Genomic DNA, 22,297 nt, shown 5'->3' on the forward strand with positions numbered 1-22,297 from the left:
GCGCAGGCCACGCTCCCCCCGCCCGCCTTCGGCGGCCCCCGGCCCACTCTCGGGGCCCCCCAAGCCTCGGCCAAGGATACTTGTTGCACGGCTCTCTGCGTCGTGGTGTCCGGGGACTGGGACTCCTTGAGAAGCTGCAAGATCTGCTGGAGCCCCTGCTCGTCGGGCTTCCACTCGTACTCCATCTTGGCTGTCTGGAAAACAGCAGACAACAGGCGGTCGCGGTTGGCGGCGCGGCAGGGCCCGGGCGGGGGCGGGCGGAGATGAAGGAAGGCCGGGCCAGGGAAGAGGTGCGGCAGTGCCCGCTCCGCTCCGGCTCTCGTGCTCCCACGCACCCCAGCAGCCGCCGGATAGACGTAGGACACCGACCTGTTCCCGCTGCCTCCGCGCCGAGCAGGGACTGAGTCACGACGAATTTGTGATCCGGACCGAAGAGCCGCCTCGCGTCCTGCTGGGTCCTAGCGCCGGGCACGGCTCCGCCCGCCCGGGCCGCCTCTGGGCCGCCGGCGCCGCCGTCCGCCTCTCCCCGGTGCGTCCCACACTGCCGGGAGCCTGCGGGCGACAGAACGCGACCACCTCAGTCCTGGGGCTTTACCGACGGGAAACGGGCAGCCCACGCCGCCCACCCGAGAACAGACAGAAACCTCCAGCAAATGAGACAGGCGAGGGGCGAAGGGGCGCCTCGGGCCCGGCCCAGCCCTCTGGGACAGCGCCCGGCAGCGAGTGCGGAGGCTCCCGCCTTCCCCCACGGAAGTGAAGTGCAGGCGCGAAACCAGATCTCGGAGTCAGGAACGTGGTACCTGCTACACTTCTACGTCATTTGTCTGAGTGCTGAGCAGATCTCAGAAGTTCCTAATTCCACATGTAAAGAGGGAACAGGACGAAGTACGCAGGGAAGTAAGGGGAAGCTGGGACATACAAACTCCAAAGAAACTGCTTTGAATACCTACAAAAGTATCTGAAACTTAGACCCAAAATATATCACGCTAGATCTCGGGTTAAAATTGACAATTTAGATACATATATACATATGTATATATGTAAAATATGCATTACACGTGTATGTAAATATTATTTTTACATATTATACTAACAGAAGAAAGAATACATGCTGTTTAAAACTGGTCTAAAACGTCAAAATGAAAGCCAGTAATTCCTTGATTTTTTTTAATAATCTTACTTTTAGTCACTGTGTTTGTAAGCACCTCACTTGACGTGAATACTAGTTTCTGCTGCTTCTCCTGCAATATAAAACATTGCACGTCTCAGCCATAACTGTTCAGAGCCACTGAGGACAGGCAACAGTACTGATTCCCAAGGGTGCATCCCACCTAATTTGCTATATGGCTATTTGTCTCACCTCCCCAACAATGACTGTCCAGTCCAAGATACTATGAAGTGTCCTTAGCTAACTTTCCTTCTATTACTATGTGATGATATTCTTGAAGGAGACAACAAAACTTGTTGTCTCCAACAAAACAGCAAAAGAAGCCATCATAGGCAAGAAGATGGGTAGTGTACTTATACTATGTATGTGGATAATGAGTACAGTGAAAGAGATTTTTTGATGAACCAGGAAAGAGTGCACACTGGAGTAGGAAGAAGAGAAGTATGTAGAGAAGTACTCTGTGTAGCATACAAGATAAAAGCAATGGAGAGAACAAAAGCAGCTTATAAAAAAAAACCACAAAAAACAATCCAGAAACGAAATCTATTCATTAAGCTCTTCTATTTTAGAAACTGCTGTAGTTATCACAGAACTTTTTGGGAGACTACAAAAGCTGAGCACCTCTTGAAAGTTTACAGCACCTAAATGAGATGAAGTCAGTAAGATAGGTACATAAAGACATGCCACTACTTAGTAGGAAATAATAGGCTTAAGATTTACATGAGATTTTTCTGATCAGGATGAATCTCCACTCATTTCCTTCTAGTCAAAAGAAAAGGATTTTGAATCAGACCATTAAAACTGATGTTAATGGCTCACACTGTGTGCAGGAGATATCTTTCTAGGATGCATGCATAGCTGCAACAAATGAAAGCTGAAGTCCAACAAATCAGGGAAGAGCTAATGTAGGCCTCATCCACCTAACTGTGCCTTAGCAGTAAGACTGTAGAAACTTGATTTTTCTTTGAGACTTCTGTGCCACCTCTATAAAGTTTGTTAGAACTTGATTAGAGCTTTGAAAGTTACTATTCAGAAATTATGACACAAGGATTGTATCTGTCTAATATTATCTGGAAACCAAGTGTGCTAAAGAAGAACATTAAAGATGGAAAACAAGGGAAAAGATCAGAGGGGAAGAATCTGAACAGTAAAGAGCAGGTAGAGAAGCATGCCATACTTAGCATCCATAACTAAGAACAATGTAGGTTTCCTTTCCAAGAATGCAACTAGAACTCAAGCAATCCTGGTAAGAATTTCCACTTCTGCAGTGGAAAGGACAGGAAAAGGCCTACAAATTGGAGCCTCGATAGAAGACCTCTAGTGGAGATGTCTAAGTGCTTTATATCATCATCCTCCAGGACAGGTAAGAGTAATTTATCAGACATTATCAAGAGGAGAAGGTATTCTGTAAGATGAGGTGTCTCCTGCAGCTTCTATGTATGAAACGTGGGTGAAACTTGAGGAGGAACCTATCTCTAGTCCTCCAAATTATGTAAGGAAGCAGAAGAAGTCAAAATAATTTCACTGAGACAAGAAAAAAAAGTTCAGGTTTAAAGCATTACAGAAAAAAAAAAAAAAAGATAAAATTGCTTATTTCTGTATGCTTTGCATTTACATATCTGTATTCTTTACCTTTTTTGTTTTCTATTACCTGTTTTCTCCAAGAAAGAATCTTGTATAGAAAGGAAATCAATGTTAAACAAGGTACCAAGGCATGCATGCTACCCTCCAAAACACAGCCTGATTCATCCCACTTGATCAGCAAAATGCAGCAGAACTATATTTGACATACTTCATCTATATATGTTAAGATTACAGAACTTCTCTGAAGACAGAAGCCTTGTACAAATGCTGAGGAATATTTGATTTCTCTGTTACGATGTCATGCACTAGCCATAATCCACTGTTGAAACAATGTGTAATATTGAAAACAAACAAACAAGCCAAACAATTACACAGCAAAACACTAAACTATGTCTTAAGATATAGTTTAGACCTTGCAATTTTCTACTTAAGTGTCCACAAAAAGTCTATAATTTTTTTTTCTATCTTCTGTTTTCTTGATCTCTTCCATTTCTCTCTCACAATTCCCCCTTAATTCCGGCTGAAATGACATATCTAGCATACAAGGAAACAAATGGCTACAATATGTACTACTACTAAAGGATTAAAAATCCAAGTTTTTAAGAGTAGTAGCTGTGAATGTACAAGAAAGGCTTTGATTCTTGCTTCTTCCCAAGGTGATTAACCCAACTTTTTTTCTGCCAAGTGTCTTTATCATCACATTAGAGTGCATTTGGTGCTAGGTCTTTTCATCTCTCTTGTTGCTTTTCATTGTGTTATAAACAGATACTAACAGGAACTTGAATTAGAATCTGGTTTTTGATAAACAACATTTATTACTTGACAGTTGATACTCAAAACACACAAAGACAGATCAAATAGGAAATTCATAACAGAATACCCACCCCATCCCTCCATAGTCTCAGTGCACTTAGAAAAGAACCAGGAGACCAGTGCAAATCCCTCCCAACAATCAACCAGAAAAGAGACTGAGATCTGCACTGCTAGGAAGACGTCCCATCCCTCAAATGCCATGGACTCCAAGCTGTACATTTGGAAACTACAATTTGTCACTGCCAGTGGTTTTGAAACCAAATAATTATTCTCCAATAAAAATTAATTCTCGAAATAGTCTTAATTTCAGAACTGTTAGCTTCAGCCACTTTACCCTTTAGAAAATTTTCCCCATTCTTTAGTTTTATTTTTTGGATTTTTTTTTTTTAATTTTGAGAGAATTCTAATAGCAACCTTCTTGTAATAAAATTCAGGCATTTTAACCTGTAACATTGGTATTTAATAATGGTAATCAATTGCTAAGATCAAGCCTTCTGAATTTCCATACAAATTGCTCATAGTGTTTCTCTGCATAAGGTTGTATGCACAGAGGAAATACAGATGTTCCATAATAGCTTTCTGTGTAAATCCTTTTATGGCAAGCTAAGAGTAATGTAGATTAAGCAAAGCAGAAAATAAGTTCTCATGACACCAAATAAATGTGTTTATATGAAGGAGCTCATGCAGAATAGCTACTGCTATACTATTTTGCAATGCATTGTGCCTGGATACATGCCCTAAGCTTTCACTTTAAAAAAATACTGATAGTCCTCACATCCAACATATCAAATGAACATCCATTCTAAAACATTTGATGCAGTCTGGGTTCAGCCATATGATACAAGATTAACATTTATTACACAACTAATTTGAACAGTTTTACAAAGAAAACAGTTTGACCCTGTGAAGCACCAGAGAAGTTACTAAGGAGATATGAAGAGAGTTTGAAATGATTTTGTGTTCCTGACTGAAATGTCTATGAAATTAATTTTCTACTTTTCCAGAGCTGATTTGTTATGATATAAAGATTGCTTTAAGCAGAAGCCCAAGCAAACTTTAGAAAAATATTTTTAAGATGGGGTCTCAACATTACTTTGTATTTGTGTTGTTTAAAAATAAGAGCCAGAAGAGCCTGTAAACTTACTGTTTTCTAATGCAACACTAACCAAGTCCAGTACTGCAAGTGTAATTCTTTTGAAGGCAGAACTTCCTAGTTAAGCCTGGTACAAAGGGTATTAAGTTGCCAGATGGAGTGGAATCTCTTCCTGGTAACTAAGATTGCAAAAACCCCCTTATTTTTAAGGAGTTCTTTAATGTCACACTGGATGACAAAAGCCTAAGAGGAAAACCACCTTGCAGAAGATAAACCAAATTCAACATGATCTGTCATATAGTCATAAGCCTTGGACTAAAGAAAAAAGTTTTGTGGAATGTACCAAACTAAGAATGTGTTTCATTGGTAGGGTTAAGACCATCTTAAAAAATAACTTTTTTTCCTATCTATAGACAGAATTTTTTTCTACCTCTGAGGAGCAATTTGACAACAATTCAAAGTAGCAAATGTATGGGCTTTCAGGTAATATAACTTCAGATTTGTGTACCATTAACTGACCTTTCTTTCCTACTGTTATTTATTCTCTCTGGTCAGTAGGTCTAGGAGCAGAATAAGAAGCTGAGGAAACTGAGAGAAATGTTAACTTTCTACCCTCCTGAGATAATTCTATCTAGAATTTGTTCTGTCTTATATTGTGTATGAGACTATAAAATGTGTGTGTGTACAAATACTCCCATATACAACACCTCATAACGAAGCTGAAGTCAAATTTCCTGAAACACTGACATTTCAATATTCCAGGCAAATCAGTCTGTAATGTGATTTGCCATAAGTGGAACACCACGAATTTGATGATAAACTTTTTATGAGTGCATCTAAAGTTACAATAACATATCTGCTCATGAAATCAGTTACACTGTTGCCTGTGTGAAAGGGAGAACTGTTCTGGCTCAGTATTGTTGCAGTCACCATCCATGATTTCATGGCTTCTTTTCTCAAAGGTAAGGAGCAGTATTTCTTTTTGCAGATAATGTCTGTAAAAGCCTGCACTGTGGAATCCCATTGAAGAGATGAAATAGTACTCAGGATAAACTGACGGCCTGTGAGTCCACTCTACTGATGGAAGTACTTTCCCTCTTTATTTAATGAACACCTCTGCTTCTCATACATCAAATGAGCATAGAGGAAAGAACAGAGCAATAGTTTCCATATATATATGAAGGTACAAAACCATCCCAACATTGCAGATAAAATGGATGACCAGTCTCAGCATGCATTAATATTTCTTGTTTTTTATAACAATTAAGACTTAATTCAAATTAGCATAACAAACACCAATATATAGCACAGGCTTATGTATGTACAGGTCAGAACTGAAACCCAAATCTCTTGCTGCTCATGGTTTAAATTCGACACATAGCATTTTCACCTGCAGGGACAAAAACTGGTCAAGCTTTCACCAAGTAGAACATCATCACAGGAATTTTGATTTTGAATTCTGCTTTGACAGGATGGAACACCATTCTTATAATTCACTAAATGTCCAGCTGAATGAAGTAGTAGACAATGCAAAACTGCAAAGATCTCTGGATTTAAAATGCCTTTGATCAACTAATCTAGGTATGGACACACCATCTCTTCAAATATACCAGTCTGAGAAGACAAGAGGAAGCGACCTTGAGCTGAGACAGGTGAGATTCTGATTATTAGAAAAAAAATTTCACTGTTAGGGTGGTCAAGCATTGTAACAGGTTGCCCAAGGAGGTGGTGGAGTCACCATCCCTGGAAGTGTTCAACAGGCATCTGGACCTGGCACTGAGTAATGTAGTTTAGTGATTTAGGGGTGACAGTGGTAGTGCTGGATGGATGGTTGGACTGGATGATCTTCTAGGTCCCTTCCAATCTTGCTGATTCTACCATTCCATGATAATTACATTTCCACAGCTAGAGTTACCAAGTGGAAAAAAAGTGTGTGGCTAATTTGTCCCTCTGTAATCATGTTGGATACTAAAATGGCAGTACATGCTTTTAACGCTGGCAGTCAGAAAACAATCTAAAACTAAATGGAGAGCTGCTTGAGATAAATACTACCTCATGAATTTGTGACAGAAAATACCAGAACAATCAGCTGAAATCTTACATGGTAAAGGGAGTAAGTGGGTGTACAAAGGATGAAAGGCATCATTCTTGAGTCCAATCTTATTTAAACCTTGACTGTCAAATTTCTTGTCCAAAATCCAGCATGCATTTTACCTACTTAAAATTAAGCATGATTAGAACCCTATTCTACTCCCTACTTAAAGTATACAGTAGGATTTCTTTCTCTGAGAAGTAGGAGGCAAAGCAACTGGTACCTGCTGGAGGATTTTTGCTGAACTTCAGTTTTTCTAATTGGTAATATAGGCTTCAGCAAGATGCAAATAAAAATCAAAATGATACACAGCTCTTGAACCTGTTCCTTGTGATAGGTCAGAATGCAGACTTTTGAAAACATCTGAGGAAAGTAGCAGTTATAATTTAAAAATTAAGTTACAGCTGGAAAAACCCATAAACATGGATGGGTATAAGGCTGTGAATAAAGAGATGCAGTCCCTGAAATTCTAGCATTCACTTTCTTTCAGTTATACATTCATTCTTATCAACTAACAGTGATTAATAAAGACGCTAATAGATGCATGATTCCTGTTTTGACTTACTACATGGCTGAGAAGGTGGTCCTAGTCCCTGCAAATCTTGGAAGGAAAGTCATAAAATAAGAAACTCCATGGTGCCTGTTCCTCTCACAATGGCTCAGCCAAGACAGACAGGGCCTTTGTGTGAGCCCTGGTGGCATAGGCACGTGATAAACATCTGTTGCTCTTCTTTTACAATAATGTTTGCAGACAAAATCATCTCTGCTACTAAAAACAGCAAATATAAAGGAGATTACACCTCATCATGGGACAGTGCCAAATTTGGTGAAGTTCTTGGCCCTGAAAAAAAAATGCCTTGTTTATTTAAAATTAAGTTATTCACCGTTATTTAAAAAACTTAATCTAAGTAAGCGATGATCTGTTTTTAAGCTAACTTTGAAAAAATCTGCACCATGATGAACCAAAATACATCATAGTTCTCCAATTGTTGTCAATATGTAGGCACTTATAAACCAACCAAGTTTAGTGCAAAGGATATATAAAATACCGATACAGCCCGCATGAAACAGTTCACTAATTTAAATTCCTTTTTGTACAACATTATCTTAACTATTACAAACAATAATAATACATAATAATTACATAAAATTAGGAATCTCATTAAATAAGAAAGAACTTGTAAAGGTGCTGAAGACCCTTTGCTAGTAGAAGTACCAAATACAAGTCAAATGGCATATTTATTTGTAAGTATGTTTTGATTCAGAAATGAGGTAAAAAATTATCTATTGTGGGAAAGAAAAGCTAAATTAAAACAAAATACAAAAATTTAAATCTCTTTGCCTTCCAATTTCAATTATTAAAATTAGTTTGTTTACACTGTTTAAATCATACCACTATCTTTTCATAGTATGCACCCACTGTAAAGAAACCAACTATAAAGAAAACTCAAAATACTGGAAGTCTCCTCTGGGAAGCCCATCAGGTGTAATTAGGAATTCAGTACAGGGTTCAAAGCAAAAATTATATTGGAAGCCTTAAGACCTGATTAATCAGGATTAGGTTTTATTTTTACTTCTTGGCAAAATACCTTGCATCCCAGGATGCAGAGAATTCAGAACCACACACTCATCTAATTTCCTCCCAGTCTTTTTCTGAACATTCTGGGTTTTAAAATCTTTACACACAGAACATCGACTAAGACATACACCTGTCAGTGACACTACCACTGTCTGATCTGTCATTAGTGACAACACTGGTGATTTGGTGATACTTGCAATACTGACAGCAACAGTTCTGGCTAAACCATCATCACTGGTCACTGCAATACAATGCTAGTTTATTTTTCCTTGCATAGCTGATTAATTTCCTTACTGCAATGAGTGGCCTATCAAAGACTTTTAAGATGCTGTTGCCTCAAGGAAATGGCAGTATTTCAGTTTCTATTAGTTCCTCTGTGTCTCCAAGTGAGCACACTCCCTGTCCTGCATAGGGTGTGTCATATGGGTGGAGTCATATAAGAGCTGGCAAGTATGCAGGTGGAAGATCTACAAACCTTGAGAAAGAAACTGGAATTCAATCTTATCCAGTGAGCCTGAGCACTGGGTGTTCTCTAATGTCAGATAAATATTCCAAAATTACATCCTTGTGGAAAAGAGTGAGGAAATAATTACTGATCTTATTGGATTACTGAATGGAGCTCCTTCCATAAGACAATGTGTTCATCAGTGAGAGCAGTCAACTGCTCCAATCATACATATAAAAGGATGATACACTATCCACCCTAATCAAAGAAGCAAAGCTTTTAAGGTCAATAAGCAAATAGGAGTTATTGATCTTAATGAGAATGCTAAAGAATGACTGCACATTCCTTTTCAAGCCTCATATGAACTAGGGAGTAAAAAACCAATGATGGATAACGGCAGAAGTACTTCCACTCCCAAACTGTTCCTGCATCTATATACACAGTGAAATTTGCAGACATATCAAAACCAGTGTTTCTGCCTTCTCTGAATATCGGTATTTTCAAATGGCAAGCAATTATATAAGTTGAATGTATGATTGTTTTATACAACAAACAGTTATAATCCAAGTGCTTCAAGATTAACTTGGCAGAAATTTTGTGAGACAACTATAAAAGAACAGAGAAATGTCTGTCTTATTAAAGACAGATTATTAATACAAATTAAAACAGTATTAAAAATTCCTAAAGAAAATTTCCAGTTTTTATCTGACCAAAGAAATAAAACTGATTGGATATTGTGGCAAGGAAAGCAGGATAATCTTAGGAGTGAAGACTATTTCAATTAATAGATGCACAGTGAATATCTAATAGAAATGGCCAGTGGAAAAATGTGTCAGCTTTCTCAGTTTAAGCATATTCAGTCATACTCTAAATGCCCTCTAATGCAAGCAAGTCTGAATGTAAGCAGTTCGCCTTACCTAAAGCACCTGTGCTGAAGTGGCTACATAGCTGTTTCTGCATTGATAAAGATTGCTATTGTACAGATGAATGATCCCATAAAATTCCATGGGCAGTTTAATGCAGACTTAATCAACTTAAGCCCCCTTAGCAATTCTTTTACCTTTCTGGTCAAAATGCAGCATTTCACGAAAGAAGAAACATAAGAAACCAAAAACTAAACTTAAAGTACATTATGCATTCAGGTTAGAAAAGAGACATAAAGAACCTGAACATATAAAAATGTAATTCGATGAGGAATTTAATTGTAATTCTTACCTAAGTTTTTAACATTTTAGTAATTTAAATATTTATATGTTGGTTTGTGGAGGATATCAGAATGCATTTGAATCAGAGACTAGTTGCTGTTACCAGTACCTTAGTCAAAATGATATATAAATCAATTCATTCCCTTAAAATGCTACTAACAAAACAACCAATACAAAACAAAAAATTCAAGATTTTTAAAGGTTTGGTTTTCTGTTTCCCTTGCTGAAAGATAAAAGAAATCTATTCAGTGGAGAAACTAATTTAAATAATCTAATCTGCCTTAATGCACAGGTCATTTAATAAATTGAAGACCACTTAAATACATTTTTAATAAAACCTGACTGCAAATCATTTCACCTACTCCCCTAAATAAACTTACTGGCACTCTACATATCATCTTTGTCTTAAAAAAAGTAATGCAATCACTACATGAAACATAAAGCTATGAAGAGTTTAAACTGCAGTCACAGGGTAAACTGTCTAGAGCCAAGAGAATAAATTAACATCTCACCCCTATATAACAGTTCTTATACATTATCATAATGCAGAATATGGTCTTTTTTCCTGCTAGTGATTTTATGAACTTCATCTTGAGGATTAATTTATTGACCTGTACCATATGATGCCCTTTAAAACATGTAATACAAAAGGCATTCCAAGATACATTCTGGCCTTTCTCACATTTTATGTGGAAACTCTCCTTAGGTGAAATGTTCACAGAGGTCTTAAGTCTCTCTCATACTTCTTATTCTCCTTGTATTTGCCTACTGAAAACCATTTATACCCTGTTTTGTAAATCAGTTGTAAACCATATGCAGAAAAGGCTGTTTTGTTGTACACCTGACGTGTTAAGAGCCTCACTTCCAGAGCTTATGGGCACTACCTAAGTGAAAATTAAATATAAAATTATATATTAAATTTAAAATAATAATAATAAAAGCTATTTTCTGCATAATATGGCAGGCAAGCTTTTTTAACATCTTTCAAATTGTCTTCCAATAAGAAAACTGACTGTATGACAATGTAATGAATGTCTCACATACAGTGTTTTATAAACAAATAAAAAGACTTTTAAAAAACTTGGTCTTCCCAGATAGTTTAACTGAGAGTGTTAAAGCTGTTCAGCATGGATAAGACCAATATTGATTTTTAATATTTTTTCAGAATTTCAAAATAAAACATAAAAGTTTAAGTGAGGAAATCAGAGGTCACTTTCAAACACATTTATAACTAAATTAACATAATCTTGTATTATGTTATCAAGGATATTTGTATAATAATAATTTTCTCTATTTAACACTTACTGAAAATGTAATCAGACAACTGAACCTCACCCAAATAAAAATTGGTCTGCTTTCAGACCTACCTATAACAGGGCTGAAGTAATTAATCTACATACTACTGTTGCAATGACTGTTGCAATGAACTAATGAATTTTATTATCTTACCTTGATATCATCTTCTGGAGGACCCATGGATTAAATTGCAATGAAAACATTACACTATATCTAATAACTCTGAACTCGAGGTACCTCTTTTTAAGTTCCACAGAAAACACTAGAAGGCATGTTGCAGAGCTCAGAACCATGTACTACAGCACCTTTTCTAGAATTCCTTCTGCATGTAATATTTTATCAGAGATATCAAATTCTCAAATTAATTTTTAATGTCTCACCTTCTCATTTATCCCTTTATCACACTTAATTCTAACACTTAGGATTTCTGCTATTATCTCTGATAAGAGAGGAAGATGAAAATGTCAAGAAAAATAGAAATATTATTTTCTATTATTGTTCTTCCCACCTGTAAAATTTTAGAACCAAATATATAGAAAAATCACGTTTTATTTGTGAAAACAGCAAGTCAGATTACAAATAATTCACAGACCAACATTTAAAATTTCCATCACCATTTAGGTCCAACTTGTATGCCCTCACAAAATTCAGGATAGTTAATTGTTTCCATGGGTATACTCTTTCTCGAGTATATATATAAATAATAAACAACTGCAGTAAAGAAATTGTCCTTATGTTCAATTAAATCAGCATTATTACCCAAAGCAAGACCTACAAGGAGATCATCAAAAGACATCCTCTGCTATCTCAACCTTAAAAAAAAAAAAAAAAAAAGAAAAAAAGAAAAGAAAAAAAGAGAGAATCCCACCCCAATGGAGCTAAAATTATCAAAGCCTCACTATGATCCATTAGCCCTGTTACCTAGAACAAAAGAAACAAAGCAATGACAGTATTCTCAATATCTACTGATTATCAATCTCATGTACTGATATAAAAACTCATATACTTAACTATTAAAAAATATTTAAAAATGCAGCTCCGTATAGTCTATTAATTTTCTCATACCTAAAAGAAATATTTAATCTTTAAAACATTGTACAACAATTACTAAAAACAGAAACAACTGGCAACCAACACAAGAGCTGAACTCTGTTGTGGTTATATGCAAGATTAACCTAGAATTCCCTTATCAGCATCATCTTTTCCACCCCACATCTGAAAAGACAGAGCTAGAAGTAGCAACCAAAACAAAGCATACCTTGAAATGTGCAGTGAAACTGAGGGATGCTTTGAATACTGCCAATTGTGCTGTATTTGATTCTTGCTTGCTATTTTGATTCTGTGTAATCACCAAGAAATTAAGAGAACCACTGGAATGAACAATGCTTGACTTAGGACAGGATTCCTTGCTAAACTGAAAAACATACTATCATCACAGATTGTGAAATATGATACAAGCACTCATTGGCTCAGAAAACCAACAGTGTTATCTCCTGGCGGAATAGGAGATTCTCCAGAAGAAAAGAATTGTGAAGTTACAGTTTTTAGTGGAGTAACAGAAGGCGACTATACCAAGCCTTCTACATGGAAGATTTTGGAAGGAAGGTGTCTGAAGTCATTTGTCAATATAATCAAATGACCAAATAAATTCTTACTTATGAAAGTTTAAAAGACATGTGATATACAAAATTAAATACATTTGCACTTAGGGAATACATGCTCTTTATGTTAGAGAGAATAATGAAACAACATAAAGAATTTTTAAACCAAGCATTTCCTGTCATCTGTTGACCTACTTCTATTCCTTTTCCAAAGGGCTCCAAAAGCATCTCTGCTCCAGGCACCAATGTTGGTGTCTGTTTTCTCACCAACAAGCAAAGAATGCAATTAGATGACCCTTGTGTTCTTGCTAATGTGATTCCCATTTGTTCAAAATCTCTCATTCAAAGCTCATCTTGCTTTGTTTTAACTACTTTTCATGGGCCACATTCAACAACTGAAACTTCTGCCTCTTATGCAAAATTCATCTATTTGCATTACACTTAGTGGACTGTAGTCACTCTAGATTTCCAAAGACATGGCTTGGGGCCTACCTGCACAACCTTAATTTAAGGTTGACTTTTTTTTCCTGATGAATTGACTCAAGCAAAACTGATGTAAAACAGACTGAAATATCTGTTTGGATTTTAGCACTGATTTAGCTTATCTGGCTGAAGAAGCAGATGTGTGCTTTTTAGTCTCTTAAGAAAATTACTCTTGCCTTTCCATGCATGTCTGCTACTGATCTTTCTTCCTCGTCTATAAAAGAGGTGGCCAAAGTGTAGTTCAAACACCACTTATGCCTGCTTCCATGCTACATTCAAAACTTAACTGAGCCACACTTCTAGGTCTCACTGCTCCTATACAGCCAGCACAGCAACGGCCCCCTGGCTTCCATAAAACCTGTTGGGAACTACTGCAGCCACCACCCATATTCAACACAATGAATAGCTCTGGTGTCCTCACGCAGAGTACACTTCTGGTTCAGGACAGAAGAGGACCAAGACATGGTGAAGTAGGAAGAACAGGATTAAGGAGGCACATACATGCAGGGGAAGCCAAGGTTCCACTTTTTTTTCTGGAAGTGAAGGTTGCTGATACTGGTATGTGGCGGAGAAATTGTATGACTGAAGTCTGAAATTAAGAATAAACTTGTATGGGTGCAAGAATGGATAGGAAAGCTTAAATGTGAGTATTAGACTGCAATCATAACTTGAATGATCTGAACATGCAGTAGGGAAGGTGGAGAAAGACCATAGATGAGGCTCTGGTTTGGCATGGTTGGAAAAACATGTGACCCTGGGTGCCAGAAGTCATAAGGTGATGATTATTACAGACCTACTTAGTCTGGGAACTTCTGGCCTGTACTACCACACCATCATTTCCACAAGTGTGTTATTTTTGAATTCTAAGACATTAGTTTTCATTATTTTGAATTCTAAGATTAGTTTTCTTGCATCTTTGTACCACCTACTATCTATTTTCTATTCTCTGCCTAAAACAGTATGTCTCGTCATTTCCTCTTTCATATGTAACACTGATCTATTATTTAAACCAATGCACTTAGTGCCATGCTCACCATAAGCAGCACATTTTCAGTGTTTAAGGGTATCTCACAATAACTTGTAGAAAATGCTCTACAAAATTAAATTACTTAACAGGAGAATAATTTAAGAGTAATTTTCTGTTCTATAGTCAAGATTTAAAATCCAAAAAATTTATTTAAACACAAATTTTATTTGATTTTATGCCTTGAGATTTGACTCACACAGACAAGGACATACACACTAGATGCAGACATATACACAAACTGAAAATTTCAGATGCATTCAGTACACAGGAAATTAACAAATAATTGTTTAAATTTCACTCTGGAGCCTGGTAGGGACAAGGCTAAACCACCTAAAAGCTGAAAGTAACATTTGGAGGTTTATTTCATAATGTTACTAGAAATGCCATATTCAATGGCATCCATGTATACATGCATAAATATGTACAGTGTTTTACCATGTACATGACAGGTCACATACATAAACCGAAGAGTGGATCTACACAACTGTATCTCTTTCAATGAGACATTTGAAATAATTTCACTATGAATTGAATAATATAGCTATAGTAGTATCTTTCTGAATATGAATATATTATTATTGATATATGTTAAATACATGCAATAAAAATTGTATAGTATATATTTAAAATCTTCTGCTGTATGTAGAAAACCTACCCCAATTATTCAGATCAATACTATGAAACAGTGAGTGGAAAGCAGTGGATTCAGTGATTGAAACATACTACTATTGTATGTACTTAAATGCTTGTAGAATTTGAACAAAATTAATGGGGAAAATTAATTTTTGTGATCAAAATTGATCACAACTACAACATATTAAGACATGAAAGTAATGGAAAAGCAGTCCTACCCTTTCAGAAACAAAGCAAAGAAAAAATCCTCCCTGTTTCATGCTACTGGCACAGCTTGATAATAATGCATTGATCAGTGCATACCAAGTTCACAAACCTGTTGTAAAATTTTTTATGGCAAAAACCTGTTTTATGACACTGACAACATTGGGTCCATGAAAGAAGATCTTTATTATTAAAACATTTCAAAGATAAAATGTCAGTCTCTATTTCAGCCCCGATCTTTAACTGGAAAAACTCTGAACATCAGCTTTGATGGAGGAAGATTGTACTTGGCCTTCCACCATCCTCCTTTGTAGCCATAGCATCTTGGTGTGCCTGAATTATGAATAGGATATACTCTACCAGAGCTCTGCCAGTCTGCTGAACAGTTCTGTGCATACCTATCACCGGACCATAAAAGGTAGCTCAATTCATGAAACTAAAAATTAAGCATACATGCTTTATCGAATAACCACATACAAGGACTTCTAAACTGGATTCTAAATAAATATAACAGAAAAGTGTGGCAGACAATCCAGTAAAAGCCTACATTCATAAAGCCATTATTATGTTGTTTCAACCTCCCTGTCACAAGGCATAGCTCAATTTAGCAGCTGTACTTGCACCTGTATTAGTCAATGAAATGTGACATTGCCTGTATCCAACAGTAATCATGGTCCTTAGTCAATATTCATTTAACCAGGCCTCTCCTCCTTTAACAAAGTCAATAAACTGTTTTTGTAACCCTGTTTTTGCAGATCATAATTATTTTGTCTTATCTCTGCTTCGAGTATAAGCTAGCTAAAGCTTGAAAATGCATTCTAAAGTAATTTTGCTCATAAACTATTCTTCCCAACTGTAGGCACCTTTCATCCATCCTCCCACATATCACTCAAAAATAACTACAATTCACACAGCAGATGTAGAATGAAGACTTATGGGCTCAGTTTCCAATTCTATCATAGGCTCCTTTTAAGAGTTTGGGCATATGACTATTTTTTCTGTTCAGTTACTCATTTACAGAAGGAACACAAGTCAACTTTTTGTTCCAGTGTGTTGTAAGGATTTAACCATATCTTTATGTATTCGAATGCCACATTAAGGTCTACTGAACTATGCAAGAGGACAAGCAGACAGGTTAAGAAGCTGTGGTGGCCTGAATACATCGCAGAACAATCCTAACAGTAGGAGGATTTCTCAGGTCTTGAACAGAAAGTTAAATGAGAGGAATTATAACATTCACAGCAAGGAGATAAATATCTTACAGACTAAACAAATCATTTGTACCAACCCAGAAAGCATTCCTGTGCTTTGTACAGTCACCCCACAGCAGATTCACAAGTTCCACTATCAATTTCCACCGAGTACTTAAATTAACAACCTTCCTAGGCACACGAAAGTACTAGACAAACACGAGATTTCTCGCCTCTCTAATATTTTGGAATAAAAATCTAAAACCCCACCTAGGCAAATCTTTACAGCACGGACCCCACGCACGCCAGAAACTACGGTAAGAAAAGGGCCGCGTTCGTCTCTCCTGAAGCGACTTTCACTTTCCGGCTCGCTACAATGCTGCGGAGACGGCGCCAGCCGTGGCACAGGAAGGAGCCAGGGGAAACGGGGGACGGGAGGGGATAACTCGGGGGTCTGCCCGGGTCCTCAGGTTCCAGCCGAGCCCCGTTTCTCCATCCATGCATCCGTCCATTCATCCATCCATCCATCCGTCCGTCCGTCCGTCCATCCATCCATCCATCCATCCCCGGTAGGAGCGGAAGAGAGCCCACGGCCGGTACCACGGCTCTCCTGCCAACAGTGGCGCGGAGGCCCCTGACATCGGCCGGGGCACGCGGCGGCGGCGGCGACGACGACTACCGGGGATGGGACGTCCCAGCCCGCCCCTCGCAGCCCGGACACGTACCCACACCATCCCAGAGCCCGGCGGCAGGGGAGTGGCGAGGGAGCGGCCCGACCTCTCCCTCCACAGCTCCGCACGGCGCCACTCCAGCCCCCGAAATGGCTGAACAAAGGGAACCTCGCTCGGCCGCCGCCGCCCCTCGATTGGCCGCGGGGCGGGGCCGGGGGCGGGGGCGCCGCTGCCCCGGTCACCCTGGCAACGGCGGGCGGGATGGAGGCGGTGGTGAAATGGCCGCTAGGCCCCACCCGGCCTCTCACCGTCTCGGCCGCGGCCCCTCAGGGCGAGCGGGCTCCTCGCAAGAATCCTTTCTCTTGGGCCCTGCCAGGCTCTCCAGGCCTGCCTCCTCTCCCCGCACACCCTCATGCCCGCACCCCTCCGGCCTCAGGCGCTCTACAGGAGGTATCTGACACAGGTGGCAAAAATCATAGAAAACCAAAAATGAGGGTGCAGGCTAGACAGCAAAGGTATAGATAGCACCTTAGATTTCATCTTAGGCAGGCAGTACAAGTGCACGCAGGGTCTTGCCAATGGATTCAGTGAATGGCGTGAGAGGAGCCTTGTGAAGGACTTGGCAGTACTGGTGTATAAAAAGCGGGACATGATCAGGAAAGGTGCATTTGCAGCCTTGAAAGACAATTACATACTGGACTGCATAAAAAAACACGAGGCCAGCAGGTTGAGGAAGGTGATTCTTCCCCTCTGGCTTCTATATCCAGCTCTGGAGCCCTCACTGCAAGAAAGGCATGAACCTGTTGGAAAAGGTCCAGGGGGGAGTACTTCCAACCCAGACCACTGTATTCTATAATGCAATGATGTGTGGCCAGCTGTCATGGCAAGAAGACCATTGAACATTCGTTCATGGCTGTGGGCACCTCTTGGGGGTTAGGTCTTAAACTTTCTTTAGTTCTGGCTCACCTGTGGAATTTTGACCCATTTGTTGAGGGGAAAACCTGACTGTTTTGTGGGTGCTTGAGAAACACAGAGTTCAGCTGGGCCTAGCAGGGAAGGAGGGCAGGAAAAAGGGAGTGCGGGGGCAGTTTCGGCGGGTTACTTCGGCTTGAGAGAAAGAGCTGGGAGCTGTTGCTTCAGAGAGAAGGAAATTTGCCATCACCCAGATGGAGCTGCTGCTTCTCCTTCTTCCCTCTTTGCTGGTGGCCTCGCACCCCCTGTCCTGCCGGGACATGTGGCAGTGCCAGCCACTGCCTCAGAGCTGCTGATACACCTCAGCCACCGGCCCGGGATCTCAGCTCATCCCTGCTGTTCCAGCTGAGTGCTCCTCGGAGCCCTGCAGGAGCACTGGGACTGCTCGTCCGAGGGGTTTGTGAAGCAAAGCCTCTCCTCCATCCCTTCCCATCTCAGCCGAGAAAGGTCTCACGAGGTCCCTGGTTCTGTTTTTTTGCTAATGCTGTAGTTATTGTTTGTTTGCCTTGTTATACATACTAGTAAAGAACTGTTATTTCTATCCCCAGATCTCTGCCTGAGAGCCCCTTGATTTCAAATCTGAAATTATTTGGGGGGTGGGGTGTCTACATATTCCTTCCAAGGGAGGCTCCTGCCCTCCTTAGAAGACACCTGTCTTCCAAAACGGGGACAGCAACCAACAGGATACAGCAGCAATCTCTAATTGTGCTGCAATCCTTGACTGTAAGCACTACTTACTTTTTAATTAAACAATGAAAGCTAATAATTTTCACCCAATTTCTAAAGCTTATGGACCATTTAGAAAAGCATGTTCTTGAGACAAACTCAGCTGGTAACTTAGCTTATGGTCTTGTTGTGTGTCTTCTGCTCATGGTATTCTCTCAGTCCTTGCTTAAACAATCCTCTCAATCTGCATCTTTGGCATACACATAACCCTTCCACAACCCCCACATACTACTATGATTTCATTACAACCAAAAGCTTTTGCCAGGGTCTTCCACAAAGGGGATTGCTCTCCCAGATGCTTGTCTAAGTCAGCAACTCAAACATTGCTGTGTAAGTTCAGCTGTAGCATTGTGCCCCACTATATTTCCTAATTGTTGCAGAGGAAACCTTAAAAACACAACTGGTCTGAACACCAGAATTTTACACTCATAATGCATTCATCTGTCTACTCCAATACTTAACTCAATTTGTTTCTTTTCATGGGATCTGTCTGTTAATCTTGCAGATACTAACACTTCTATACTGTGTCTAGATCACATCATGCAGGAAGATCTGTGTGGCAGATTGTAATAGTTACAAACTGAACTGTGATTTATACCTGAATACTGACACCTGCAACAATCACTGTAAATTCATTATCTCATTATAAAATATCTCAGCTAACAAGAAAGTAGGAATGTGGGGCTGTATCTTCCAGTTAAGCCTTCCTGACAGCAGCCCGTATGTCCTGTAGCTTAATTCCAACCTTTACCAGCAACCTGCTGGCAAAGTCCTGGCCTGCTTTCCTCCTGAAAATATTCTCTGTGAGCACAGTCTGCCGGGATGCCTAATCCTCTGCTATTCTCTTCCTGATAATTTTCAGCCTGTTGGTCACCTGCAGTCAAATCTAACTGACATGAAAGGGTCTCCAAAAGATAACAAAGTTCAAGTCTTGAGATAAACAGGAGGGAGCCAGGTTTAGGAGAGGGGCTGTGCTAATGAGGAAATGTTAGAACTGATTAAAGGAAGATAGTTTCTGCCTGTTTGATATCCTGTCAGTTCATCAGTACCAACATACTGATTGGTCCAGCCCACACATGTAATTTAAAATGGAAGCTGTAATACTGTTTCTGGCCCAGCTGTTTGCCCAAAGATGATGGAGTAGGCTCATGGTAACAGGATTTAATGGGTATGGGAAGGGAAGCTACAGATACTCAAATTGCAGTGCATTTTGAGCACCTGATACAGGTATTTTAAACCAGTTCATAGTACAAGAAAGCTACAAAAGAAGCATAGTCAACTACTCAAATATTCCTCTAAAGTGAAAAGAGAAAACAGAGAAACACTGCCATTGTCCATCACAATCTCCAACTGCCAAACTGCTTTTTTGGGGCATAATTAAAATGATACAGGCCCAGTGTGTCCTTCCACTGCTAGAGATCAAGAGATGGAAGAAAGAAAGATAAGATCTACCTTTGCCTGACTTTACCCAGATTTAAGACAAATACATATTACTAACTTCCTGACAACTTTCTGAGGATTTCTTAATTTAAATAAAACGAAATATTAGAAACAAGCAATGCATTTTCTTAGCTAGACTTCATTGAAGTGCACTTTCAGACCTGATGCACTAGTCTGCTATACTTAAACAAGGCAAATAAAATTATAATCTAAGTATCCATTTTACTCTAGTGACAGATTACAGCAGAGTATGTTTAAATAGTTTTGCTTTCCATGAACACTTGATACAATCTGTGCAAGGCATCTTCCATAGAAAGGAAGGTCCTTCCCTGGTGGTCCATTTCAGCTGCTGATTATGTTCTAGCAACAAAACATAAAGGAAACAGGTTATTGCAAAATTAGCATTGTCTCCATGTTTACATACAGGCACTGAAGTCTTTTGGGATTATGAGGTGCCTGGGTATTAGACACAGCCTCATCATGATAGCACATAGCAAGCCAGAGCGAATTTATAGGTTTCCTGATTTTGACTGAGAAAGCAGAGGTCTGTGCTGAACAATTCCTAAATGTATTTGAAACCAGCTTAATCATGTCTACATTGCACTGATGGTACATTACACAGACATATATATATGTATATATATATATATATATATATATATATATACACACATTTTTTAATTTGAGGCTGCAATTCTGTCTGTGTGACTGCAGATTGTTTTTTAGGAGCAGACTTGGTTATTTTCATTATGATTTGTTATAATTTGTTGGTTTTTAAGCACCTGATTTTCCTTGACAGGATCAAGCATGGAGATTCATCATCTAAAAGCATGGAGATGAATCATCTGAAACTGTAAGGGCAGTTTTCTTAGTAATAAAGGAAGCTGTGCAGCTCCCATGAAAATTTGCCCTCCAGCTTACAAAGAATGACTTAATTGAATTTTTGGGTTATTGTACAGAGGAATTGGAAACAAGTTGAGGTGTTCTACAGATGATGATAATGTGTCCTGTAATTTTTCCAAGTTTGTCTTCCATTTGTAAGTAAGCATAAAGTTAGGATTGAATAAACCCTTGAAATTGATGTAAAGGTGTTTTGTTATTTGCATGAGTTTGCAATTTTGAAAGCAGCAGGTGGAAGAGGAATTACTGCCCAATACATATCAGTGAGATATCAATTTACATAATCATGGACCAATGCTAGTACCATTGTTTTGTTGATCATCAAAGCAAAGAGGATGTGTTTTCATCTTTTAATACACATGAAATTATGACAGCAGGATTGTGAGCCTTTTTTTAATGTCAGAGGTGGACAAGAACTTGGCTTTGGGCAGTGTGTTTGAATTTGGTGTCACACTGAAGATCTGTAACATGGGGAAATTGACAAAGTATCCATCAAGTTTTTTGGTGGTTTCTCAAAATGGCCATTTGACAGCAGTTTTACCTCTACTTAGATATCCAGTATCTGTTCTGGTCTTTCTTTGTTATCTTGCTCAGTTAAGTATGCAATGGGACTCTGATGTCCAATTACCGTACTGTAGTACAGAAATGACTTAATATGTTTACAGGTGAAGGCTGGGCATCTAATGTTGTAAAATGTGTGACTCTTCACTAAATATGAAGAGAAAGCATGTTTGCATATCCTTCCCTGCATAATGACGTTTCTTACCTTGTTAGGTCTTATAACAACTTCTTCTGGGAGCCCAATATTCCATCTCAAGATTAATTTGAACAAAGTACAAATTTATCTGTTGGGTTTTTTCAGTCAGTCTCCAGCTGTTGTAGTCTGTTTGTCCTTAAGTTTCTGACACATCTTCCAAAGTATTCAGTGGTTGTGCTACAGCTGAAGTTCTGTGGGCACTTTACAAAGGCCCTTTCTGAGAGCAAAATGAAGAAGTACTACCTAGTGATGCACCTCTGGTTTATGGCTGCTGGATTGCAGAGACAAAAAAAATGAAGGAACATCTGTACCCCATACCAGTGTGAATGCTGATAAATTGTGTCTCCAAAGCTTTTTAATACAGAGTGTGGGAAGGAGAGGGAGGAAAGGCAGACAGGCTGGTGGGCAGGCAGGCAGG

The 22,297-nt window shown here is 39.0% G+C and overlaps 1 protein-coding gene across 3 annotated transcripts in view; it reads right to left on the reverse strand.

Moving 5' to 3' along the window:
• Positions 1–17,230, reverse strand: part of TNPO1 (transportin 1) — a 69,448-nt gene extending 52,218 nt beyond the window's left edge. For 2 of the 3 annotated variants that reach the window (XR_004500397.1, XM_015653298.3), the window contains exons 1-3: positions 17,139–17,230; positions 370–552; positions 81–194 (exon numbers count right to left, since the gene is read on the reverse strand). Coding sequence is in view for 2 of the 3 variants with exons in the window: in XM_015653298.3 (XP_015508784.1) it covers positions 81–185 (105 nt within the window). In the remaining variant the exon portion in view is untranslated. The remainder of the gene's footprint in view (positions 1–80; positions 195–369; positions 553–17,138) is intronic. The other variant, XM_015653297.2, reaches the window with a different exon arrangement.
• Positions 17,231–22,297: the final 5,067 nt, after the last annotated feature.

The sequence above is a fragment of the Parus major genome, chromosome Z, assembly GCF_001522545.3.
Source record: "Parus major isolate Abel chromosome Z, Parus_major1.1, whole genome shotgun sequence".
NCBI classification, from domain to species: domain Eukaryota; kingdom Metazoa; phylum Chordata; class Aves; order Passeriformes; family Paridae; genus Parus; species Parus major.